The 24,393-nt window shown below is 40.7% G+C and overlaps 1 protein-coding gene across 2 annotated transcripts in view; it reads right to left on the bottom strand.

The window, feature by feature from the left end:
- prkcbb (protein kinase C, beta b) overlaps positions 1–24,029 on the bottom strand; it is a 99,030-nt gene extending 75,001 nt beyond the window's left edge. Inside the window, exons 1-2 of one of the 2 annotated variants that reach the window (XM_039611298.1) lie at positions 23,568–24,029; positions 22,120–22,151 (exon numbers count right to left, since the gene is read on the bottom strand). In XM_039611298.1, the coding sequence (XP_039467232.1) occupies positions 22,120–22,151; positions 23,568–23,746 (211 nt within the window). In that variant the 5' untranslated portion in view covers positions 23,747–24,029. The remainder of the gene's footprint in view (positions 1–22,119; positions 22,152–23,567) is intronic. The other variant, XM_031728520.2, reaches the window with a different exon arrangement.
- Between the last annotated feature and the right edge of the window lie 364 nt (positions 24,030–24,393).

Raw genomic sequence — 24,393 nt, 5'->3', positions numbered from 1 at the left:
CTAAAATGGTAAATGATTTAAAGCATCCACTGCTATGCAAGTGCAAACATGTTGTCCAAAATGCAAAGGTTTTCATGGGCCTTTTTCCCCCAGGAGAGGCCAAGTCATTACATGCACAGTCAGCTGTCCGCAGCATGGGTTCCTTTTCCCCATCAGTAACTAATTTAACAAGAAAAAAAGCTTCCCACTTCATAACAGAAATACATTTATAATAGCATAAGTTCGTAGGACATAAATGTTTCACTTAGACCAAAAAGCATAAAGGTAAGATTTTGGGCTCTGGATCATTTTTAATGTTGCTTGCAAACAACTGGTTAATTTAAGAAAAAATAACCACCAGATTAATCTATGATTAATTCAGTCATTAGCGTTGATTCGATTCCCTAATTGCTTTGAATGGATGTTCCATTCTTTATATAACCACTGGAAGTAAAATGCTAAAAGTTTCATGAATCGCAAAAGAAATGAAAGCGTTCATCCCAGCAACCACTGGGTTAGGCCGCTCACATGCACACAAAGAAACATACAAAACACACCTCTTGAAATATGTTTGTGTAACTACAGCTCTTTGAAGTGTGCCACGCTGCCCTAATCCCTCCCCAACAGTCACATGACATGATTATATAAAAGCTTATTGTCAGTCAATATCATCTTCCCATCAGGCTCTCTGTGCATCAATACGGTGCAAAAGAGGAATCAAACAGAGAGACACTGCATTACAGTAAGACTGCATCATCTTACATGAAGAACGTTTTGTGAAAGATAACTCAGTGCGCACAGAAATCTAAAAACTTTCTGAGCGCAGATAATAAATCATTTGCTCTCATACTGAAGCGAAACAAGTCGCAATTAATGTTTTCATTAGGAGCACTTATTAGAGACAGCATTTACTGAGCTCTAATGCAGTGAAGCACTTTACTATTTTTTTCAATTTTCTCATTTATACCTCTTTTTTTTTCACTTTGATTTTTTCTTCCCCTCTCCTCTCTTCATCTCTCCGGCTTGCTCCGGTATATTCTGTTTATGAAATGCTGGCAGAACACCGATGTCGTACACAGCCTTTCCCTCTAATGAGCTGCCAACGTGCGTGCGCCTGTGCGTTTGTTTTGGTGTGCATGCGAGACGCAGTGACATGCAGCGATGCCCCAGATTTAGATGCTTTCAGATTCAGTATCCAGGTTCAATGCTACACCACACAGAAATCTGGAGCTACTTGTTTTTATTAATCTATAGCCATAGTAGGATGTCACCTACAGCGTTTCCTGCATTGCAGACGCTTACTATAAGTAATACTACCTTTATCATTGGATTAACATGCTGAATATAAAGGATCAAGATTAACTTACTCTTTTTTGACAATGAAGGTCTTGAATCTTGAATAATTATTTGTATATATTCGTCTGGTTTGGCAATGAGCATGTTTATCTTAGTTTTCTTTGATGTAGTGAGCAGCCATAATTGTTCTCATTGATGCTGGATCTTACAGCTGTTTTTGTAATTTCTAAAATAATTATAGCAAAAGACGACACAAGCTTTGGATATAAAACTGTTTCAGCGTACACATTTTATGCTAAAGTGACATAAGGAACCTATAATGACGGTACATGGTCTTCTGCTGCTACAGAGATGCTCTTCTGCACACCTTAGTTGTAATGAGGAGTTATACAAGCTCAAAGCATTCTGGCTATTCTCTTTTGACCTCTGCCATCAATGAGGCGTTCTCGACGCTCACTGGATATTTTCTCTTTTTCAGACTAATCTCTCTAAAATGGCTGAACTGGAAAATCCCAGTAGATTGGCAGTTCATGAAATACTCAGACCAGCTGATCTGGCACCAACTGCCATGCCAGCCACTAATAATCGCTGTTCTTCTGCATGCCTAAATGTACTGAGTTGCTGCAATGTGATTGCCTAATTAGATAGTTGTGTAAAAGAGCGGTTGATCAGGTGTACCAGTGAATGTATACTGACTGACTTGGTTCACTCATTTGGCTACAAAACACCTGCATCACACCTTCTCCCTGACTGCAGCCTAGCAGACCTGGCACAGTGTTTAAACAGCGTAGGGAAAGGTCTAGGCGAGCACTACTGTTGCCGTTTCTGTTTCTTGCTCTTCCTACTGTCTCAGTGAAGAGGAAACTTCCTGATGAGTGGGGGTGAAAGACTCAAAGAGGAGGCTGCTGCAACAGGAGGAAGGCACGAAGAAGAAGAGCGAGGTGATAAAGAATCGAAAGCAAGAAGAAGAAAGTCAATGATGTGAACAAAACGGAGCACCATTCACCTTGGGCACCTCCCCTCGTGTCTGTGCGTGTATGTGTGTGTAACTCCTTATATAAGGGGGAGGTGAACAGCCTACGCCAATGTATAAATACCCACGATGCCGCTGGTGGAGCAGGGAGAAGGGTCAGAGTGAGTCAGCACACCCATATCACTCCTCCTCTTTCTCTCTCTCCCTTCCATCAATCCATCCGCTCTTCTTCTCCTCTATACTCCTCCTCCTCCATCTCTCCAGCGATCATTTTTCATCTTGTTACACAAAAACAGAGGATTTCACTTGGCAGGCAAAACTGTGACCTTGGGTTGTCATGCTCATAAAGACAAGTAGGGGTGTAAACAAAGTAAAACAATCAATTAGACTTTCACAAAAGGACCCTATCACTGGTGCTTTTACGCAAAGCTTTCCAGGAAATCTGTCAAATCCTAAAAGATCATCAAAGGTTATATTTGTTAGATTTCAGGCGTATTTAACATTTATTCTTTTTATTTTTGCAACTTCAACTGAGTCCATATGCTCAAGTGGTCCTTGAACACTTGCTCCTTTAATTTCACTCCTCAGGATGCTCCATATGTGTTTGTGGCATGTGGCTGTTTGCTGTGACTATGGCTGCATTTAGAGAGATTCTTCTCCAGCAGGAAAAATCTGCTATAAAAACAAGTCACGTGTTAGCTATAAATGATTTGACAGCTTACTATAGGGGGAGTCCACTGCAAGGCAATCACTAACTATCAGTCCTAAAGCCACAAACGGGCCACAGCTTTTGAAAAAGGGGAAGAAAGAGGCAGCGTTAACACAGTGTGACTTCAGTAGATGATAACATGCAGTCATCATAAGCAGGAACATGCAGCTTTCTTACGTTTCATTTACTATTCCTTGAATAGCAGATAATAAATTATGCAAAATATCAGCAGAACTATAATAGGAAGACGCTTTTTTTAAAATAATGTATTGTTTCTCGTTCAATAGCTATTCTAATATTAAATAGGAAGATAACAGAGTGACAAAACAATAAAACTGCCTTTTCAGGAGACACTACAGTCTGTCTGGCTTCTTGCGCCGCTCGATTTCAGTTTCAGCTCTGTGCCAGCGCTGTAAAAGTTTTGGCACAGAGTGATTTCACGTGGTCCAGCTAACACCTCCACCCTTATCCTCTCTCTCTTTGTGTCTCTCATCCGCTCCGTCTCTAGCTCATTCACTGCATTCCCTTTCTTTCATTCACTCCATCTCCTCCTCTTGATTTCTGGCCTTTCGCTCTCCTTCTTTTCCCCCTTTTATCCCAGGCTCTGCTTCACTCATCCTTCTTTTTATCCTGTCACCCAATTCCATCCCCTACTCGCTCGATCACTTTTTTCGGCAAGTAGACTCGCCGTCCACCTCGCGGTTAATACATTTGCTTTTTAATCACATACATGCAACTGCAAACTTTCAGATCTGGGAGCTTCCTAGTGTTTGTGCAGTCTGCAGCTCAGCCCCTGCTGTGTGGGCGTTACGTAGGTGTCTTGCTTTTTGTGCACCTTGATAGAGCTTGTTAAGATGGGGGAAGCATACGTTTCCATGTGTATCAGTTTCTTCTAATGGGTGTAACACTGATGGTGTAAGTAGGCCTGCGTGCAATGCATATATTAGTACCAATAACCTAAAAGAAATCGGGTATGTGAAAACAATTTACTTAATACGACGAAACAAAAGTTTAGATTAAAAATATATTGTTAAGAAGATGTGCTGACTAGCTGCACGGCACAGTAAAAAACACTGACATTTGCACTGTTAATCTCTGCACCAACACTTGTTGTCTCTTCTCGCTCCCTGTTTGTGTGCGCATGGAGGGCTCTTCGTGTCCTCTCACTGCAGAAGTACATCTACCTCCGCATCTGCTGAACATGTCCAGTCGACACACACACACACACACACACACACACACACACACACACACACACACACACACACACACACACACACACACACACACACAGACACACACCGGTAACCCTGTAATCTCCTGTACTGTACATCAACTTTTCTTCACTATGCTTCACTCTCCTGCCCTCATCTCTCACTCACTCCACCCTTCACTGCCACTCTCTCTCTCCCTCTCTCTTAACTCCCCCGCAAACAGTACCTGCTGTTTTCGGCCAGACAGCAAGAAAATAACTGCGGGTAGGAAAGAAAAAGCAGAGAAACTGAACGCTCGAGTGTATACAGTGTGGGTTCTTTACATTAGACATCCCTGTATTTAGAGCAGGCATGCAGTTTTACCTGATCTGAGGTTACTCATTAACAGAGAGAGAGATGATATGAAGAGGATGAGGGAGAAAGAGTGGGTGAGAGAGGACATCGAGGTGAGAGTGGAGAGCCGATGAACAGCTTTGAATACCAAATAATACATGAAATACAAGTACATGTGCCAGCACTGATTACAGAATGAAACACAAAATTCAGACCGATACAGACAGCAATTTGATTTGTTAATGTGACTTCAACAAATGAGCTAATGATAGCCAATCATGTTGTTGATATATGGAGCTAAACTCAGTCCAGAGGGCTGTGCTACGGCGTGAGAGTTTTCTGTGTCCTGGCTAAATCACCGTGGTAACTTTATGGGAACATATTTACTATAGGTTTCTATTTTCTAAGAAGTTTGTGTTTTTATTTCATTTTGACTTTTTGTTTCTAATTCAGCTTAGTTAGTTTTTTCTTTAGTTTCAGTTTATTTTAAATATTAACATATGGAGGGGCAGGATTAAAGAAAATAAGCACAAAGTTACAATAAAAACACAAATGGATGTGTTAGATGTGTTGTAGACATCTCATTAAACACATCTGTCACTGACTCATCAGCAATGCAGTAAGATTTTTTTTAACAAACTAACAGATAATAAAACGAAGGATATTTCCTTTACATTTTTATTTTAGTTAGTTTTCGAAGTTCACATAATTGCTTCAGTTTGTTTTAATGTTTTTCAAAAGCTTTTAACTTTTAGTTAAATAAAACGTTCACATCTACTTTTAGTTTAGTTTTAGTTAATTATAATAACCTTGGTCAGGAGCGGGTTATGTTCCGAGTTTTAAAATTGGCAACTGATTTTTTTTTCAGCATGTTACGAGTGCAATATAGATTATATACTGATTATATACTATGTTATATACTATGCTCTTTGTTAAGGCACTAAAACCACTGAATGAAGCGGAAACTATGCGTCACATTTTCACAGGACTGTATTAAGTTTGTTATCCTGGATGGTAATCTGCTGCTTAGTCTCTTTTACACTGCAACAACTAGAACACAAAAAAACTCTCAAAGAAACCTGATCAATCAGTCAAATTCATTTCATTTTCACCTGCCGACAATCTAAAGCGCTCTTCACATCCCTTTCGTCGGGCTGTGGGACAGTAACCTTTTATTTTTACAGTAAATGCATCCAGTTTCAAGTTTCAGATCTCTAATGTGCACGATAAAAATAAACAGCAGCACAGAGAGTGCACTCAGCAATAAAATAATTAACTTGAAATAAAATGTTTATTTTACCGCTCTGTGTGCTGATCCCTTCCTATTTGCAATGGTGTTGCATTTTATTGTTAAGTGTTTTTATCTTCTTTATAGATTTTTATCATCATCATCATCTGTTGACAGTACCATCATCTGATAACATCTCTGTTTGGAGTCGGCTGCACTCACAGGGATCATTTTGTGTGGAAGAAGAGTCACTTGACCTGTAAAAAGCCCGCCTTATCAGAGAAAGTTGCTAAACATGATTGTAATATCTATCGTCTCCAACTGAGGCTTTAGTTTTTGTCGACCCAGCTAATGCAAAGGAACCCTGGCTGTGCCGAACTTCCTTCATAGTCTACAAGTGGAGGAAATATGGCAGAAATATTGTGGACCTGTTGTGAACTCTACCACTACATCTCCCACTTAGAGCTACAATATGATTGATCTGACTGACATTATAATGCTACAGTGCTACAAAACTATAATTCACTCAGTAAAAGCTTTTCACTGTATATTTATGGCACGTGTACGTCATCACGTGATCACACACAGCGTCACTTTTAACTCAGAGTGGATTACATCCACTAGTAATTTGCAACGTAACTCTCCTTAACTTATTAATACACACAAGGTGATAGATAAGGGCGCAAAGAACAACATGACCCCTGACACAACCACTGATGTTTGGTATTTTCAATGAAAAAGGCAAGCTCTTCAATTAAAACCATATAGGTGTAAAGTACCTATCATTATGGTTATAATAATAAAGATACATATATGTTATGTAAGAAAAAATGATGACAGAAATAGAAAGTAATGGTAGCACCTGTATTAAAGTCTAATATTTCCAGCCTCGTCCTCCTGACCTCCAATTTTTGCTTCTGACCTAATTATTATAGCCATTACTGGCATTTGTCACATGACCATGAAACTGTTGTCATTTTGGAGAATTTGTTGAAATAACTGATGCTGTCTTACATAATTGAGTCCACAAAATATATCTAATGCTTGCTCAAACAACCTCCGAGGTTATTATTTATTGGAGGATGTTCTGGCGATGCTCAGCACTACCTAAGAACGAGTAGCTGCTTGCTCAGTATTTTCACATACGACTGCTCTCTGCCAAAAAGACAGACGAGATAAGAGAGTTAGCAATCAGGAAATTTTCTTAATTTTGATAACCTGTATCTTCACGACATAAATCATAGTTGCTGATACAGGCAGACATGTCACGTCCACCTGCTTATTTACACAGCATTATGCAGCAATCTGTACAGCAGAGTAGCAGTGCAACACTAGCAGGCTGAGGGGGATAAAACTCTGAGTGCAGTAAAGAAAGGCTCAGCTTTTGGCCGGATTAACTGAAGCCAAAACTTTGCTGTTAAGAAAAAAAACTCCTCGCACATCTCTAATGGGAGACACCAATCAAGCTAGATTTTAGCTTCAAAGATCAGGCGGGCAATCATGGAAAAATAAGGACAGATTTGGTCTGTGATGATTAAGACCAGCCACATACGTCTGCATGGTGTGAAAGCAAATTTTAATTCTGCACCTTCAGATATTAAAGAAAATGTTATGTTATACCTGTGTTTTATCATCTAAAAAAGGATCGCCTTTACTAAAGAAGTGAAAATGTGAAAGAAAGATACAAGGCTGGCATCCAGATAAAATGTCATCCTATTCCTCTTCACCTCAAGCCTCACCTCCTGAACTGAAGTCAGGGTTCTAACACACAAAAACATGCATATTTAGTCCCAGCTAAAAAAATAACAACAGCTGGTTATAGGCTAATTTAATGCTATGTAACATTAGGCTTAAATGCCCTAACAATACCATTTTCTCACTAGTAAACTGTTTGGTTACATTCTCACATCGTATGAGAGTTTATTCACCAAGTGTCAGAGTCCAACAGTGTTATCCACTTCAAAGCTGGTTTCACTAACAGCAGCTAACAGAGGCTAACAGCAGCTAACAGGTGCTGCTGTTACAGCCTCTACCAGAGAAAATAGACGTGGACACCAGCTGAAGTTTTCTCGTTCTGTTTTGTTTTCAGCTGAAGTTAACAGCAGACAGACAGCCTCTAACTCTGGATTATTAAATTGGGAAGGCTACGAAAACAAAATTAAGTTGACTGCAGTCGGTGGTGGTAATAGTGAGATTTTACACACTATACTTTTAAGGTAGGTTAGAGAGCAACAGTACGATGTTGTTTTGATGTAGTTGTCAGTGCTACTATACAGAAAGCCCAAAAACAACAGTTAGAAAAGTATGATTCAGCAAAAGTAGGATTCGTGCTATGTGAGCGTTTAGCTAACAGGTAGAATACGTTGCACAAAGAAAACAAGAGCTTGTGTGTGTGTATGTATGCTTGCTTGTGTAACTGCGCAATTTGGAGGGCAACAGAGCAGGAGCTACACAAAACATACACATATTTTGACAACAAAGAAATTTAGCAATAATTATAGCCAAGACCACAAACAAAAAACTCAATGACACATACTTGAGTATTACTTGTTTTGTCTTTCTTTCTCTTTCTCCCTCTCACTGTCAAACTCAAATTTGAATGTCCCTTGATGGCGTGACAAGAAAATTGCCATTATGGTTATACAGAGGTTGTTTACATTCATCTGCAAAGAGTACATGAAATAAAACGATAATGCTAAATTGACACTAGCGTAGGTGGACGATATTTAAAAGAAAGAGGCTCTGTCATTAAGTGACAGCCCATAAAGTCACAAACTTAGATGGTCGGCGAACAATGAGGAAGCTAATAGGGAGAGAGTGAAAGAAGAAGACTGCTGAAGTGAAATCGGAGAGAGGGGGAGAGGAGAAAGGGACAGATGAGGGAGACAAAGTGACAGATGTGAGGGGAGAGTGGCACAAAAGGACAAAGTCAAATAAGGAAACAGAAAGAAAGATGGAGGAAGAGGCAGAAAAAGAGGTCTGGGATAACTGCTCTCCTGTCGGCTTGTGCCCCTGTTGCTAGGTTACCATCCGTAGACGAATGGGTTAAAGCATCTCAGGAGCGACAGTGACATAGTTAGCTGATCTCCATCAGCACATACACACAAAAAAAAAATGGAGCAACTCTGAAAACTGTGTGTAACCCTAGATTTAGATTTAGATTTTGCGACTGAAGATCTGCATGCAAACAAACTCACATCAAGAAGATAAACACACCACAGACAGAAAGTCCAAACTTGGACTGAGCGAAACCTGTGCCAAGTCTGGGAACGCATGTGTTCAGATTTTTTTCACTGCCAGAGATGCTTATAGGATAAACCCACGATGGAGTCACTAAAAACGATAACGCACCACAATCTTCACAACGTTCCCGTGAAACAAACCTTCCGGTAACATCGTGAAACTTAAACTATCTGAATATTTTGACGAGGTTTTTCCTGCGAAACGGTCTCCGCACATGCACTTTGTGGTAAAAAAAAGCCACGACTAAAAGCTGATCCATACAGAAGCCCATGCAAACAGAAGGAGAGCCACATTTGCACAAATGTTTAAGAAGACCTCGATATACAATATTAAACTGTAATATCTCCATTAGGGAAAATAGATATGTGTAAAGACAATAAACAGAAACTGAAGCAGAAAAAATACATAAATAAAATAAGTGTAGTATTAATAATAAGAAGAAGAATACACATGTTAATGAAACAGTGCAAAGAATAAATATATTTTCTAATATTTGTCTTTTAGGTTTATCTTTTCTTCTTTAGTTATATGTGATATAGTGTGGATGATTGTCCTGTTTTTCCCACGCTGCATGCAGTATTGCGACATACTATGAGAGCGCTGCCATTCCCACTCCTAATGATATCACAAATAACAAGAAGCACTCCGAGAGCACCAACTCCACCGAGGCAGCTCACTCTCTCTCAGTATTTACTTTTACGGGAATAGGATTATATTTTGAATATTTAATTTGTTTTCTTTGTTCTTTTTAAATGTACTTTAAGTAGTGCAGTACAAATCAGATAAGCAAGACAAATGTTTACTTTGACTGCATAAACATTATGTAGGAGCAGGTAATGGATATTCTGTACTGGTTTATAAATAACTAGACATGAATAGCTTCAGCTTATTATCTAATATTATACTACAGTATATTTCTAACTAACTAGGCAGCTCATTCTTTTTCTCTGACACTTGAAAAACACATTTTGTGGTGAACTTGAAAAAATGTCACTGTGGGATTCGAGGTCAACTGTGACATGATCTTTTATCAAGGTTTGACCCTATTTGACCTTGAAGAGGAGTGCAGAGGTCCCGGGTAAGATGGTATTAAGAATCGCCCCATGTCTTTCCCTATATGCCTATATGTTGTCAGTATAGGATTATTATCACCTTGACCTTCAGATCAGTCTGTTGACCTTGAAAGGAGGGGTCAGAGGTCAAATACACAATATGCACCAAACTTGTAAGAATCACAGTTTCTAAATTTTGAGGCTTTTTGTCAACTTTTGACCAATAAATCATGAACTTGACCTTGAAGACCTTGGTGGATGTGAGCCACCTACACCGCTGGTCGAGTTAATAATAATAAGAATACACAGTTCCTACTATTTGCCTTTTTAGGAACATCTCTTCTTGTGTTCTACATGATATGTTGGATGATTTTCTTGTCTTTCAAGTACTGCATCATCTTACAGCTGTATTGAGACACCACAGTATCATGTGTCACACACTGCGATAGCACTGTATCATAAAACTGCCTTTCCTTCCCTCCATTCATTCATATCCTAATGATATAAATAATTAACGTGATTGCTCCTTTTTTCTCTTTCTGCAGTTGTTTTCACACTCGCCAATCTTTAAACTGATCTTTAAACTATAATTTTTACAGTAATACTGTTAATACTATGAAGTGTAACTGACTAACAGTATTGACTCTGAACATTACTCATCCTTTATTTTTTGTTTTAATTTTCTAATTCCAGTTCGTCTCGCACCCCTGTCAGTTTCACTTCCTCATTTTGTTTGTTTTCCTGACAGTTTTTTGTAACACCTGCTTTCAATTAGCCTGCCAGTCTCTCCTCTACCTGATGTGTAGCTCTTCCTGTTTGCCAGGCTGGCTTGGTCCTTCCCAGTCAAGCGTTCCAGCATTTTGTTTATATCTTTCTTCTTTTCCCCCATTTGACCATTGCCTACTATTTTTTTACTCAAATTATATCATACTTTCCTCAGTTTTGCAACAAAACCATCATGCAGTTGCATCCCTTTTCAAAGAAAGTCTTTCAAACCCACAATAGCAGCACAGCAGCTTCTCTTCCCCAGCAGTTAGTAATCCAGGTGGGCTATCACACCTACACACCATGACTCATGTTTTAGACATTTAGCTCATCTCATCATCATCACCAATTTGCCCTGAATGCAATAGATCGAGTTCAATTCGTAGATCACCTACGCTCCAGTCAGGCAACAATGAGCGATGCAAAGGTGCTGTGACAGTGATCATGTAGGAGACAAGTGTTGGGAGAGTCAGTCGTTTAAAAAGACGAGCCAAGGACTTTGAGTTTTGTGGTGGCAGTAAATTAGGTGGAAAGAGTTAGCAAACACATTTGTGGTACAGCAACAAGAGCATGCTTAACTTTTATTTGATCAGTCGCCTGTAAAATTCAGGTAGCACACATAACAGAAGGATTCACTCCAAGGTGATGCTGAAGCATAACTCCAATACAACCATTCATCCTTATGCGTTTTCGTAAATCTCCACACAGGAAGAAGCTGACCTGATTGAGCATGTTTAGAAAATTAATAAAGGACCCAAAAGGTTCCCATTTTCAATGTCCAAGTGCCAGTCACCACAGGACAACCTAAAGAGAGCCAGTGTCCCAGTGGGTCAGAGCTACTCTGATGGCACAAGAAACCTCTATCCACTTTTAGGCATATGGTTATAATGGTCTATGCTTGCTAACATTGTGCTAACACATGTTTCAGATGCTGCTGATGAGCTCATTAGATTTTTGTCTGATATTTACTTACAAACCAACAACAACAAAAAGAAAACTGCACCAGTTGACACTAAAGGAAGAACTTTGGTGCCAAAGGTCAAAGGTCACGTAGGAGGCAGGGACACCAAATTTCAGTACTTTATTAAATAAATTAAATAATTTGGAAATACTACAAATAAGAGAGCTCATGTCATACACAGCCATTCTGATGTGACGTCATATTAGCAAAAGGCTCAACTGAAAAACCATCCAACATACTAATCTTCACAAAGCTACCTCCTAATTCAAAGCAAGCTTGAAAAAACCTGATATCTACCTGGTGATTGAATTGAATTTTTTCACATTCGGCAACCAATTGCAACTTGTGTTGACTACATGGTTGCCCCGAGCCTGAATGTATTGCACATTTGCAACCATTTTTGATTGCAATGTGATTGCAACCTTTCTGCAGTCACTCTCAGAGAGATTGTTAGAGGTTTGCACATAATTATTGTCTAATTTCTAAATGCACATCAGTCTGAATAAGTCTTTGTCAACGAGCAAAACTCCAGGAGACTTGACTCAACAGGCTGCCAGCTGGTTGTACTGTTCTTACAGAGCAGGAAAGTTGTGCAGCATATTGCAAAACTTGTAGTTAAAAATTAACAGTACTATTGTTAAAAAATTGCAGTAATATTGTATTATGAGTGAAGTTTCACGATAACATTATTTCGTGGGGTGTTTGGTGATTCCCACCTCTAGTAACCACCACAAAAGTGCTGCAATGTCTCCGTGAAGTGCGCTGCTTCGTTTATTTTGCAAATCCAAAGAGGAAGGATCTAAATTTGGCTACTGTGTACACGCTGTCCAGTCTCTTTTTTTGTTTAAGATGTCAAACAAGACTGACCCACATGGACTGTCTGGTCTGCCCTGATATGGCTCCAAGGTGTCACCGTGGCAACGGGTGTAGAATTGCCGCAAATGTCAGCAGCAAGGACAACCAAGCCCTGAAGGAGATCGTCTGTCAATGTGTAACTGAAAGTGAGTACGAGCACACACAGACACACACACTAATACAAACAAACACACTCTCAGTGATCAGAGACTTGATGTGTGAAAGTAGATCAGAGCAAAAGGAGCTAGTCCTCAGTGGCAAGTAAAATTAGACTTTGTTTCACACACACACAGACACGCACACCTGTGGAATAACGTGCACTCACAGAGATACACCAGATAACCACCTCTGACGGGCTGATGAAAAACAGCAATTTTAAGCTCAGCTTCTCGACTTTCTCTCTTATTCTATACAAGAAAACTGAACATGCAGTGGTACACACACATGCTGACATGAAACACGCTCTCAAATATGTTCACACATTGCTAGATGCGCGCACACACACACACACACACACACACACACACACACACACACGTTGGTTTTTGAATGTGCTCAACTTTAAAACTGAGAAGAGGAAGTCATGGGAGGAAACACACTGGGTGTTACAGTGAAATGACTATGTGAGAACACATACTACAAACATAGCCTTAGGGTGCAAGTTACCAAACTGCAAGTGAAAAACTGAAACTAAAAATTTCAAACAGCAACTTAAAAAGACTTTAGCCTCTGTGCATTTATTGTGTTCAAATGTAAACATCTGAGCAGCACTCTTAAAGTCAATAAATGTTGATATGATTATGACAACTATCACCACTTGGTGAATTCACTTTTTCAACATGTTTTCTGTTCCTGTATTTACATTTACACCTATGTAGCACACAAACGCTTTATTCTTAGGAGTCAAATAAAAGCAGTAGTAGAACAAAATTCGATAAAATAAAATAAAAATAAAAAACAGCAGCATCTTCTCCACTAGTAATAAGCCGAGTGAGACTTCCCACCTAAAACATATGATTCATACTATGTTGCAGTGTGCCATGGGCTTAAGCTGTTTAGGAAGCAAGCTTGTTGTGTCTGAATAACAGAGGGGAATGATGGAGAAATCAATGCACTATAATGCTGCAATATTTTTGGCCCTATCAATAAGTCGACTGTGGCTCGCTTTCAGAGCTATACCCACTACAGAGGCATGGCACAAGAGCCCGCACAATAGTGTTATATAACAGCAAACTCTTGAAAATGGTACGCGTCTTTTACGCTCGATCACTTCACTCCGCTATCTCGACAAAAACACCTCGGTCTCTGTCGCTTTTTAAACCTTACCTTTATTCTGCTGATTTCCACCGTTCTCCCTTCACACTCCCACGCGTTCAGCCCTCCCTCCTCTTCCAACCCCTTTTCACCACTTCCCCCATCCATCCATCCATCCATCCATCCATTCATCCATCCTATTTGTTGGTACTCTCAGTGGAACACTTTTGCTATTTATAAAAGCATCAAAGCCCACAGCTTCCAGCACACAGCCACTTGAGAGAAAGAGGGGGAGATAGAGAAAGAGGTGGGGGGTAGAGAGGGAGGACTAGTAGACACAAGGAGCAATACTGGCACAGAAGGACCACGGAAAGGTAGAGATATGTGTAAGTAGAGGAGGAATAAAAATGAATGCACAGGATGTGAGTTAGAGAGGAAAGACCTGCAGGTGAAAAGAAATGTTGGCGTCTACTGGGCTTAAAGGAGGAAAAAAACAGCACACTGGATTACAGATGTTCTTAACCACGTTCCTCCATCTCAGTGATCTCACCATCAATGCGACGCATGCTCATCCGTGTCCCTGCATGAAAACCCAGTGTTTTTATATGTGCGTGTGTGTGCATATGTGTGTGTGTCTGTGTGTAGGAGGCAGGTTGCAGATCCCGAGACCTCCCACCCACACAGGTTGGAGTTGCAGAAGCACCTGAGCTGCATTCGCCATAGCCGACAGACACTGGTGTTTGCAAATATTCACTAAGTCATTTGAACCTGAACAGACTCATGAAAAGCCAGAAGACGTATTATGTGATTCCAGAAGAACTGCGGGCACCGTGCCCAACAACAGCTTTATGGTAGATGGTGAAAGCCAGAGACCACTCGGTTAAACTCGCGCACAAAAGACGGCATGAGTCAAAGGGAAGCTTGAATAGAGCTCTTGAATGGTGCTTTTTATATACATTTTTTTCCCCGTTTGAAGAGCTCTAATAGCTGCAGCAAACAACACCTTTATGGGCTTGTTTTAAGTGCAATCTACACTCTGTGCCTACACCATTTCATCTTCCCTCTCTCTCTCTCTCACCTCTTTTCTACCTCTTCTTCCCTGTCCATTATCTTCTCCGCCTGGCAAAAAATATCTCCCACCTATCTGCTGGAGTGTCATTCCAGCATACCTTTTTCTCTCATTTTCAACCATTTGCACTGGTTTAATTTATTCCACTTTTTTTAGAGTAGATTTAGTGTGCAGAACCAGACCATTTTACTTCTGTGCAGTTCTCTTGATTCAGAGCAGATTCTTTCAAATCAAACGCACACAAAAAACCTCAGTTTTGACTTAATGATATCATTGGCAACACCAATAGCACGGCAGTGTGTTTATCCAGGCGTCACACTACAAAATGATTACATATGGGGATGCTAAATATAAACATTAAATAAATTATGCAGAACTTGGCGTGCGTCTCCTCTATATCTGTGCTAATTTATCCTTCCTCTATCTTTATAAATTCCTCTTTCTTTTGGCCTCATGTGTTCAAGTAGGTACATTCTTGATAGGTTTCATTATTACAAAAACTGAAGGATAACTAAATATTTCATACTTTTTCCCCCCTGCACTTGATATGAGCCACTCAGAAGCAAACACACAGTCCTCCTCTCCTTCCTACGCCCTTCCCACTCACTGTCTCCCCCTTTCCCGACTCCTTCTCTTCCCTCTATGAATTCCACCCCCACTTCTTCATTATGCCTTTCTTTGCTTCTGCCTCCACCCTTCTCATCTCATCATGCTTCTCTTCCATCCTTTCAGCCGTTTCCTCTGTTCTCCATCTAATTCTCCGTCTTTCCCTCCTTATCCCCCTAGTTGCAATGTTTACCACACTTCCTGCCACTCACTGTCCCTTCCACCCCTCTCGAGCTCTCTAAAGGGATAATTTGTCCATTAAGTCTGTGAGGAAACAGTGGAGGACACTCAACAGCCTGTTACAAACTGAAACCCTACTCATTATTAACATGCTCATTTAGGAACACGTGTAGACACACACACACAAGCAGAAACCAATCACGTGGAAGCATTAGCACAGGCACAGTTTTACACAAGCAGCCATTAAGGAAATAAGTGCTCACCAGCTTATTAAATGGAACACGAGACACGTGCATGCACACTCACTCCCAACTCAAAGAAGTAGGGAATACGCTCAAAAATCGCACAAATGTGGAAGCGCGCTTCTTAGAAATACCACATTGCATAACACAAGCTGCTGCTGCCCTTTGAATCCCACAGTCTCTCTAGTGTATGGAAAACAAAACGGCAGAATCCCACTGAGGCATTACAGTTTATTGTTTACAGCAGCAACACTACCGAGGCAGTCAGCTGCTCCAACCCGCAACACTTGATACTGAGACGCACAAAATGCAAAACAGAACCAGCCTCTTTATTCATGTGTGCAGTAATATTAGCTGCAATTCCAACAGATGGGCGTGCCTTGGTGTTTAATTCTTTATTAATAGTCATAGGAAAAAAGCAAAAAACAAACAAACAAAAATAAAAAAATACTGTACGCTCTATTTGTCTCATCAGCCTGTGTCTGTTCTAAGTCTGTTTATAATCGATTAACCCTGACTCTACCTTCATGATGACGAACTCAAAATCTCTGGGGCTTGGACTGCTGTTGGACAAAACGTGGAATTGGGCTTAATTGGATTTCATTTAAATTTAGGCTCTGGGAAATTTGGATATTCGTCTACATTTGCTGAGAGCTGATAGACAACAATGAGGGGCCATGCAATTCTAAAAGGGCACAGTCACCAGCTTGATCTGACTGAACATAACCACAGTAATGTGGTTTTTGAACTTCCACCGTGAACCCTCCAGTCTGGCAGTAAGGCTATTGCCATCTTGTTTTGTTGCCCTGACAAGCAAGAGGTGGATGTCACTGAGAAACTGAGGGTAACAAGCCAGCGGCTTGTCAATCACAAGGTAATCCTGCCCTAAAGCAAAGCCTGCTGTATTGAGCTCTTTGATTTACAAGATGAACACTATGCTGTGTTAAATAAGATTTAAAACAGGCAATTTATATCATAAGCACATAAGGAAAGTGTGTACAAAGGCAATAAATTAGGTGAGAATTTAATGTTATTTTCCTATAATCGTACATAGCGTACATCTTTTTGCAGCAATAGCAGTCGCCCTCTGCTGACCATTAATTAATATAAATAGGTTTTATTTCATTTATTAAAATTAATTAATTAATAAGAACACAGATTTAAGGCATGTTTGCATTGGATTCACTTATCAGACAAGAGTCCTGGACTATGAAGCAGGATGTCGGCTAAATGAGGTACCTGGATGTCCCAGCAGACACTAACGATCACCATCTGATGATGAATTTTAAATCACTCAGACCTGAGCGAACTTTAGCAGACAGGTTTAGGCAAAAGTAGGGGTGGCTGTAGCTCAGGAGGGAGAGCAAGTCATCTGCTAAACGCAAGGTTGGTGGTTCGATCCCAAATAAATGGCCTGTATTTGTATAGCGCTTTATTTAGTCCCTAAGGACCCCAAAGCGCTTTATTCAGTCATTCACCCATTCACACACACATTCACACACTGGTGATGGCAAGCTACATTGTAGCCACAGCTGCCCTGGGGCGCACTTACAGAAGCGAGGCTGCCATATCGCGCCATCGGCCCCTCTGACCACCACCAGTAGGCAACGGGTGAAGTGTCTTGCCCAAGGACACAACGACCGAGACTGTCGGAGCCAGGGCTCGAACCGGCAACCTTCAGATTACAAGACGAACTGCCAACTCTTGCCAACAATCGCCACATCCTTGGGCAACCCAAGTTGCTCTCTAATGCATCTGATGCCTCATAGGAAAGCACTTAAAAGCTTGAACAAGAAGAAAGCACTTGTGTGAATAGGTGATTGTGGCATGTTGTCTAAAGCTTCGGTAGAGGTATCAGTCCTGTCTTCCAGGTAAGAGATCAGCATACACAAAACTACCACCTACTGACTAATCTGCTCTATGGAAAATAACTTCAGCATTCCCAGAAGAGGACAGTAGCTTACAGAGAGTATTTGAACTCTTTTGGGTTTTCCTGATAAGCCATTACCATAACTGAGAGATTAAATAACTTCCAAACCATTTCATGCTTATATAGTTATAAAGTGACATAAAACAGAGAAAAGCAAACCTTTGTACTTGCTGACCATGTATAAAATATGTAGCTCATTTTGTCTACTTCTCATTTTAATTTTTTAAATATGTTCTTTACTTCCCCTTAGGCTGTCTGCACAGCTCTTTTTCGGTTCTTTGTCCGCAGCTGCATTTAGAGCAGGGGTGTCAAACTGGACGGCTTTGAATAATGAGAAGGAGGGGCAACAATTTGGAACTTTTAACTGTATTTTTATGAACTTTACAATTTTTTCCTACTGATAAAGACTTCACCCAGTGTCATTCATACTATAATAAAGTAATTAAGTAATAGTTAAACAATTAAATGACAGAAAAGTTCCTTTTTTTCACTATTTACTATACAAATGTCTTTTGTTTATTTCACAAAGGATATGCTGTTTCATAGTACAGGCCCCTGGAGGGTGTGAATATCTTATACGCAGTCTATGGTTTCAGAGCCTCCCAGTGGTATTTAACTATGTTCAGCGCATTTACTCAGTGTTACTGGGGATTCATCTGTGGTAAATCCACACTGTAGGTAGGTTATAACCTGCAAGTCCTCTGAAATCCTACCTGGGGATTTATGCTTCAGCGGGAAAGCTACATCGTAACCTCAAACCCTTCTGTAACCTACTATGCAACCTGACATCCTCCTGTGCATTTCTGGCTACTTTTACACCACAGTTTTTGAATTTATGAGTTATAATAATCATGGGATTAATATAAGGGCTCAAAAATATCAAGAAATTCCTGGAAGGATATTGCTAAAACTATCAGAATGGATGTGAGGTACGAGGACAAACGTTTCTAGCCCCGAAAAAAAAAGTCCCAGCATTTTATTTGTTTCTACCATAGCTGGCACCACCAGGACACAACCACATGCTTAGTAATGCACCAGCACAAGCACAAGTAGGTCATGCTGTAGGCCCAAGAAAATTCACAGCAGAAGTCTAAATCAGCTGTCGCACTCACCGAAAACAAACATGTCACAACTATCATCATAACAAAGGACAGCTGAGATTGGCACCGGCACTGCACTCACAACCAGCGCTACCAGCCCAGTAAATACGTGGTGCTGTATTACGATGCAGACTGAGATTAAATATAAACATTATTTGGGAAATAATGCAAATCTTATTGAATTGTCATTCAAATGCAGTTCTCAAAAAAAAAGAGAGTCGAGAAATTTTTAGTGAGCTTTGTGAAAACACTGGTGGTAGTTTCAGTTCCAATTTATGTTGTTAACGATATCTTTCCCTAACCAGTAGTTTCTGATAATGTGTTAACAACAAACAACAGCTAAATCACGAAAAGCACTTAAAGTTATCTTTGCTAATGGGGGGGAAGAGAAATGATATGCATCACATCAACTAACATCCAAACATCTGATCATTTGTGACGCAGACTCTACACCACATCCTTCATTATCATATATACCACCGCAAGCTGCTGCTGCTGATCAGCTTTGCTGCTCTTTAAAACCAGCTTCACTCTCTATTCTCATTCTTTGATTGTCATCTGACCGTCTGCTTTGCAGCAGTAAACAAGCATATACAACATCTCCAAACCCTCCATATCATATGGACATAAATGTTCAAAGGTCAGACAGCCTGTGAGACGAGAAGCACGAGGTGAGGAACAAGTGAACAAAGGAGTCGAGAGGAGAAAAAGAAAATCACAGCGATCAATGATGAAAATGGAGGCAGGATATGTTTGAGGCTTTCGTGTAGGAGATCGATTCATACACACCGCGTAGACCGGGAATGTCAAACTCATTTTATAAAGCCCACTTTGATCTTATGTGGGCCGCACCGGTGAAACTCCAGTGTCAGTGTAAAACGTTTAACTACGCCTTTAATCAATGACATACTTAGTATCTCATACCGAGTCAAAGAAGAGCAATTTCAACAGATAAAGTAAAGAAATGCTGGTGTAGTAAATGAAAGAAATCTGTCATCATGACTCTTTGAGCTTAATTTGTAAGACGTAATGTGTAAAATGACAGAAATCCATAATTTAATTACTTTTCATGGGTCTGTGTAGATTCTCAGTCATCCAGTGGGCTTTAATGGGGTCTTTAATGGGCCAATTCTGGGACACGGGCCTTATGTTTGACACCCCTGGTGTGGTCCTTATAACTAACTTGTTCACCCGGGTCTCACAAGCTATAGAAGAGCTTCACACACACAAATATTGAGTGATCAGTGATTGATCTTTGAGAGCCATAAACACCATTTCTCTAAGAAAATGTGCAAGTCACTGTGAATGGTATACTTGTCTGCATTCACATGAGCTCTCTCCTTCTGATTCTCCTAAAACTGCGTGTTTGTGCGCGTCTGTCGAAGAAACACGACCACGCAAGGCCAAGAGGCAACCTAAACACTGATCCTGTGCTTCACTGCCAGTGAGTGGATGTGTTTCCGTGCGCGTATGAGTGCGTGTGACCTTGCGGAGGAATTCCCCTTCTCCCTGAGCTCTAAGGAAGTGATACCCTGTTCCAGACGGACAAAAGGGTCAGAGAGCAACTCAGGACACACAGAAACACCCACACACTTCCAAGGAGGAAAGTGCAAACTATTGATGAGTTCTCACTCACAACCACATGCATCCATGATATTTTCCATTAGATAAATCTTTTCCTTTTATAATCATCCATTTAGCCACTAATCTGCTCCCGGCTCTGGTATCAGGATACACAGGTGCTTGCAGCACACACACTCCTTCCTCTCCAGAGACGATCATGGGCCCCTGCAGTGCAACATTTCTTCCAACAAGCAGCACGGATGATATTGACCCGTTACATACACACATGGGACAATTACCAGATAACCTGCTGCTATGTTAAAGCACACCTCTTCCATCCCACAGCATATAGAGGGCTGCGTCTGAATGTTTCACTGTTGCTAGGAGACGTGAAAATCCTTGAGCATCCAGTTGGCAGTTAATACAGTGGGAAAAAAAAAAACACACACAAAAAAAAAAAAACACAGACTTCAAACAAATTGAAAAATATAAATGCCCAAAAAGCACCTCCACATTTTTGCCACGTTCCTGTGGTAGTTTATATCGTTTCCCATGGCAAAGGCTGCAAACTTGGACACAGAGTCTGTCCACAGTACACTAGGAGACGACAAAGTGAGGAAGAGGGACAAAACTGGCAAGGAGGGAGGAGAGAGGAAAGAAAAGTTCCCTTTCTTTGCATATAATTCAAATGTCAACCTCAACATAGAAGGTCATAAATAAGGCCAATTCATTGCTCTCTTGTTTTGAGGAGGGGTTTTTTTCCAGCGTGACAAGTCAAATGGCACAAAATTACATACTTTTTCTGATGCAGGCATAAAACAAAACGTGACAAAAGGTTGGTTTTTTTGTGGTGAGAGTCTGCAGGGATATATTTCATGAGTCTAGATCACCTTCCTGCTGTCTACATATCTTTTCCCCGCTGAAATGAAGAAGCAGAAACACAGTTCTAGGTTATTCTATTTAAAAGAGAAGCCAAGTCTACAGCTTTGTTTACACAGAAAATTGGACATTTTCAACAAAGATGACATACTTTAATATGTCAAAAGTATCTTTGCCCACTTATTCTGTTCATCGGATTTTATTTTTATTCCCAGAGGGTTGAGGTGTTATTCTTTGCTCTCATGAAATCCCAACATACTAGGACTTTAGACTGCTGTGCCTTTGATTAACTGCACACCAGGGAGGCTGACCGGCCTGTTGAGCTAGTTTTTACCTGACAAATGAGCTTTGGAAATGGTGCAAAAAATATAATGCACTGCACTATTTATAGCTTTACCAAATCCACCATGCAAGTTCCTATTTTTTTGTTGTTGTTTCAATGAAAAACTGTTGTTACTTGGACATTTCCTTCACAAACAAGAGCTTGGGATTTTCTCTTACTCTAGAAAGGAAAAATGAAAACCCAGGAGAAAAGGATGGATAGAAAAGAGAGCTGGTAAGATGACAGAGGCAGAAATGAGAAAAAAGGTAAAGTTGAACAGAAGAGAGGAAGGGGCGACAAAGTTTTCAATTCAGATTCAGTAGATTGGTGACAAATAATGTGTGTGTGCGTATTTAATTGTCCTACCTTGACACTGAAATCCCTGCTTGCCAAAACCCCTGTGAAGAGAACCAGCACACAGAAGAAGTTAAAATGTGCGCGTGCACACACACACACACACACACACACACACACACACACACACACATTGAGAAAATGAAAAAAAATGGATTGTATTCTAAAACCCAATCGCTTAACCTTAAGATATCTCCATGGAGGCAAACGTTTAAAATGATGTTTCTGCCCAAAATAGCACACCCACCCACCCACACACACAACCACACCCACCCACACACAGACACACAGCAGTGAGGTTTGCAAGCACAGAGGTCCTTTGATTATCATGTAAACAGTTTGCTGGGCAGGTACTGAGGTTACATGCTGACACTGACAAACACACACACTGCTCTGCTGGGAGGGACTGCCCCAACCACACTAGTCAGTGGTATGTGAAACGCTGAGATTCCCAAAGGTGGACACACACATGCATAAACACACATACACACACCCAGGCCAGCTGATTTTCATACAGTGACTAGAAATAGATAATCTCTCAGGGCGTGAAATCACTTGGTGCTCCCATTGTTCTTTTTTCATTGTGCTTATTGACCTAGATAGATAGATAGATAGATAGATAGATAGATAGATAGATAGATAGATAGATAGATAGATAGATAGATAGATAGATAGATCATCTGGCCATTGACAAATTTAAAACGGTTTAGGGAACAGGTAATAAACGGGATAAATCGGGCCAAACTAGAGCTCAAAATTAATTTTAATAGCCCTGGAGTATGGGGCTCACAGTCTAGTAAACCCCGGGGGCTGCAGGGTGACCTGTCTGCACAGGTGACTGACAGAAGAAACTGCAGGCGGAAGAGAAGGAGCGGGAGGAGGCGGAAGGCTGGACTTGTGTCAGGGCAACACTTTCTTGTTACCACTCAGGTTATCCGTGCTGGCAGCGCTTCATTCCTTCATTCCTTCCTTTTTTTCCCTTTTCCTGCTTTATTTTCTCTCAGTTCCTCTGCCTACTTAATAGCATCAAACAGTGGTCTGCAGCTATTCTTTTTATAAAAAACTTTAGAGCTACCCACATATATTTCTCTAGCTTCCTTTCTGTCCTACCTAACGCATATAGTATCAACAAGTACAAAAATAAGACGGAAATCGGTCTTTATTTTTGGGAAAACTAAATCAAGAGGAGTCCACCTCCCACTTCTTCCTTAAAAAAAACTTAGCATACATCATAATACCAATTCTTCTGTACCCTACTTTATTTAGCTCTACCTTTTATCCCTTCTTTTGCACCACTCACTTAGCCTATATCGGAATTAAAAAAGTGCGTTATCTTTAAACAGTATACGGATTTAGCGTCTTCTTTAACAGCACCAACACAAGCAGTGACTTAAGTTAAATGCTTTTTTTTTTTTTAAATATATATGAACTCTAGGTCCATCCCTGTTCCCGCTCCTCACCAGATGAAGTCGGTGCAGTGGCTGCAGAAGGTGGGCTGCTTGAAGAAGCGCGCGATGAATTTGTGGTCCTTCACCTCGTGCACGTTCTTCTGCCGGAGAGCTCCCTGGCGCGCGAACCCCCTCATAGGCTGGCGGGGTCCGTCCTCCCCATCACTGTTGGCCGCCGCCGAGTCTGCCATTCTCCCGGTGTTTTCAAGCAGCTGCCTTAATGGTTGTTGGAAATGAACTACCTCAAGTTGCAGGTGCCCGAAACAGACGCTCTCTGGAGAGGCGGAAAGTCTTTCTTTCGTGGGTTGTTCCGAGAGGAGGTGTTGTCGGCGATGCTGGGACCAGCTAATGGATAGTTTTCGGTAGTTTGGGGTTTTTTTCTTCTCTGATTAAGTTGTCTTGTCCTCCGGTTGAGCAGACGGCTGCCGCTGCACTGCCTCCCCTCTGCTTCCTCCTTTTTTCTTCAGAGCGCTCTGACAGCAGAGAGAGCGAGCGAGCGAGAGAGAGAGGGAGAGGGACGTCAACTATTAACATTATCTCATTTGCTGTGGCACCTCCTATAGAAGCAACGCGCTTTAACTAGTCTGAAATAGAAATAGTGTTCAATTCAGTTCAGTTCACCTCTATTTATATAGCGCATTTATATAGGCACTTGGTACTGTAAGATAAAGACCCGATAATAATGAAAACACATTTGGCGACAGTGGGAAGGAAAAACTCCCTTTTGAAGGGAAGACGATTCTGTTATAAGGGCGGGCATTATGTGCAAAAGACCAAAGGCAGGCTGTGGATAAAAATAACAAGATTTTAATTGCAGATAGTGAGTGAAAAGAAAATA

Source organism: Oreochromis aureus, linkage group 4, assembly GCF_013358895.1.
Source record: "Oreochromis aureus strain Israel breed Guangdong linkage group 4, ZZ_aureus, whole genome shotgun sequence".
Taxonomy (NCBI): Eukaryota; Metazoa; Chordata; class Actinopteri; order Cichliformes; family Cichlidae; genus Oreochromis; species Oreochromis aureus.
Note: the sequence above shows the minus strand (reverse complement) of the source record. Positions and strands in the feature narration are given on the sequence as shown.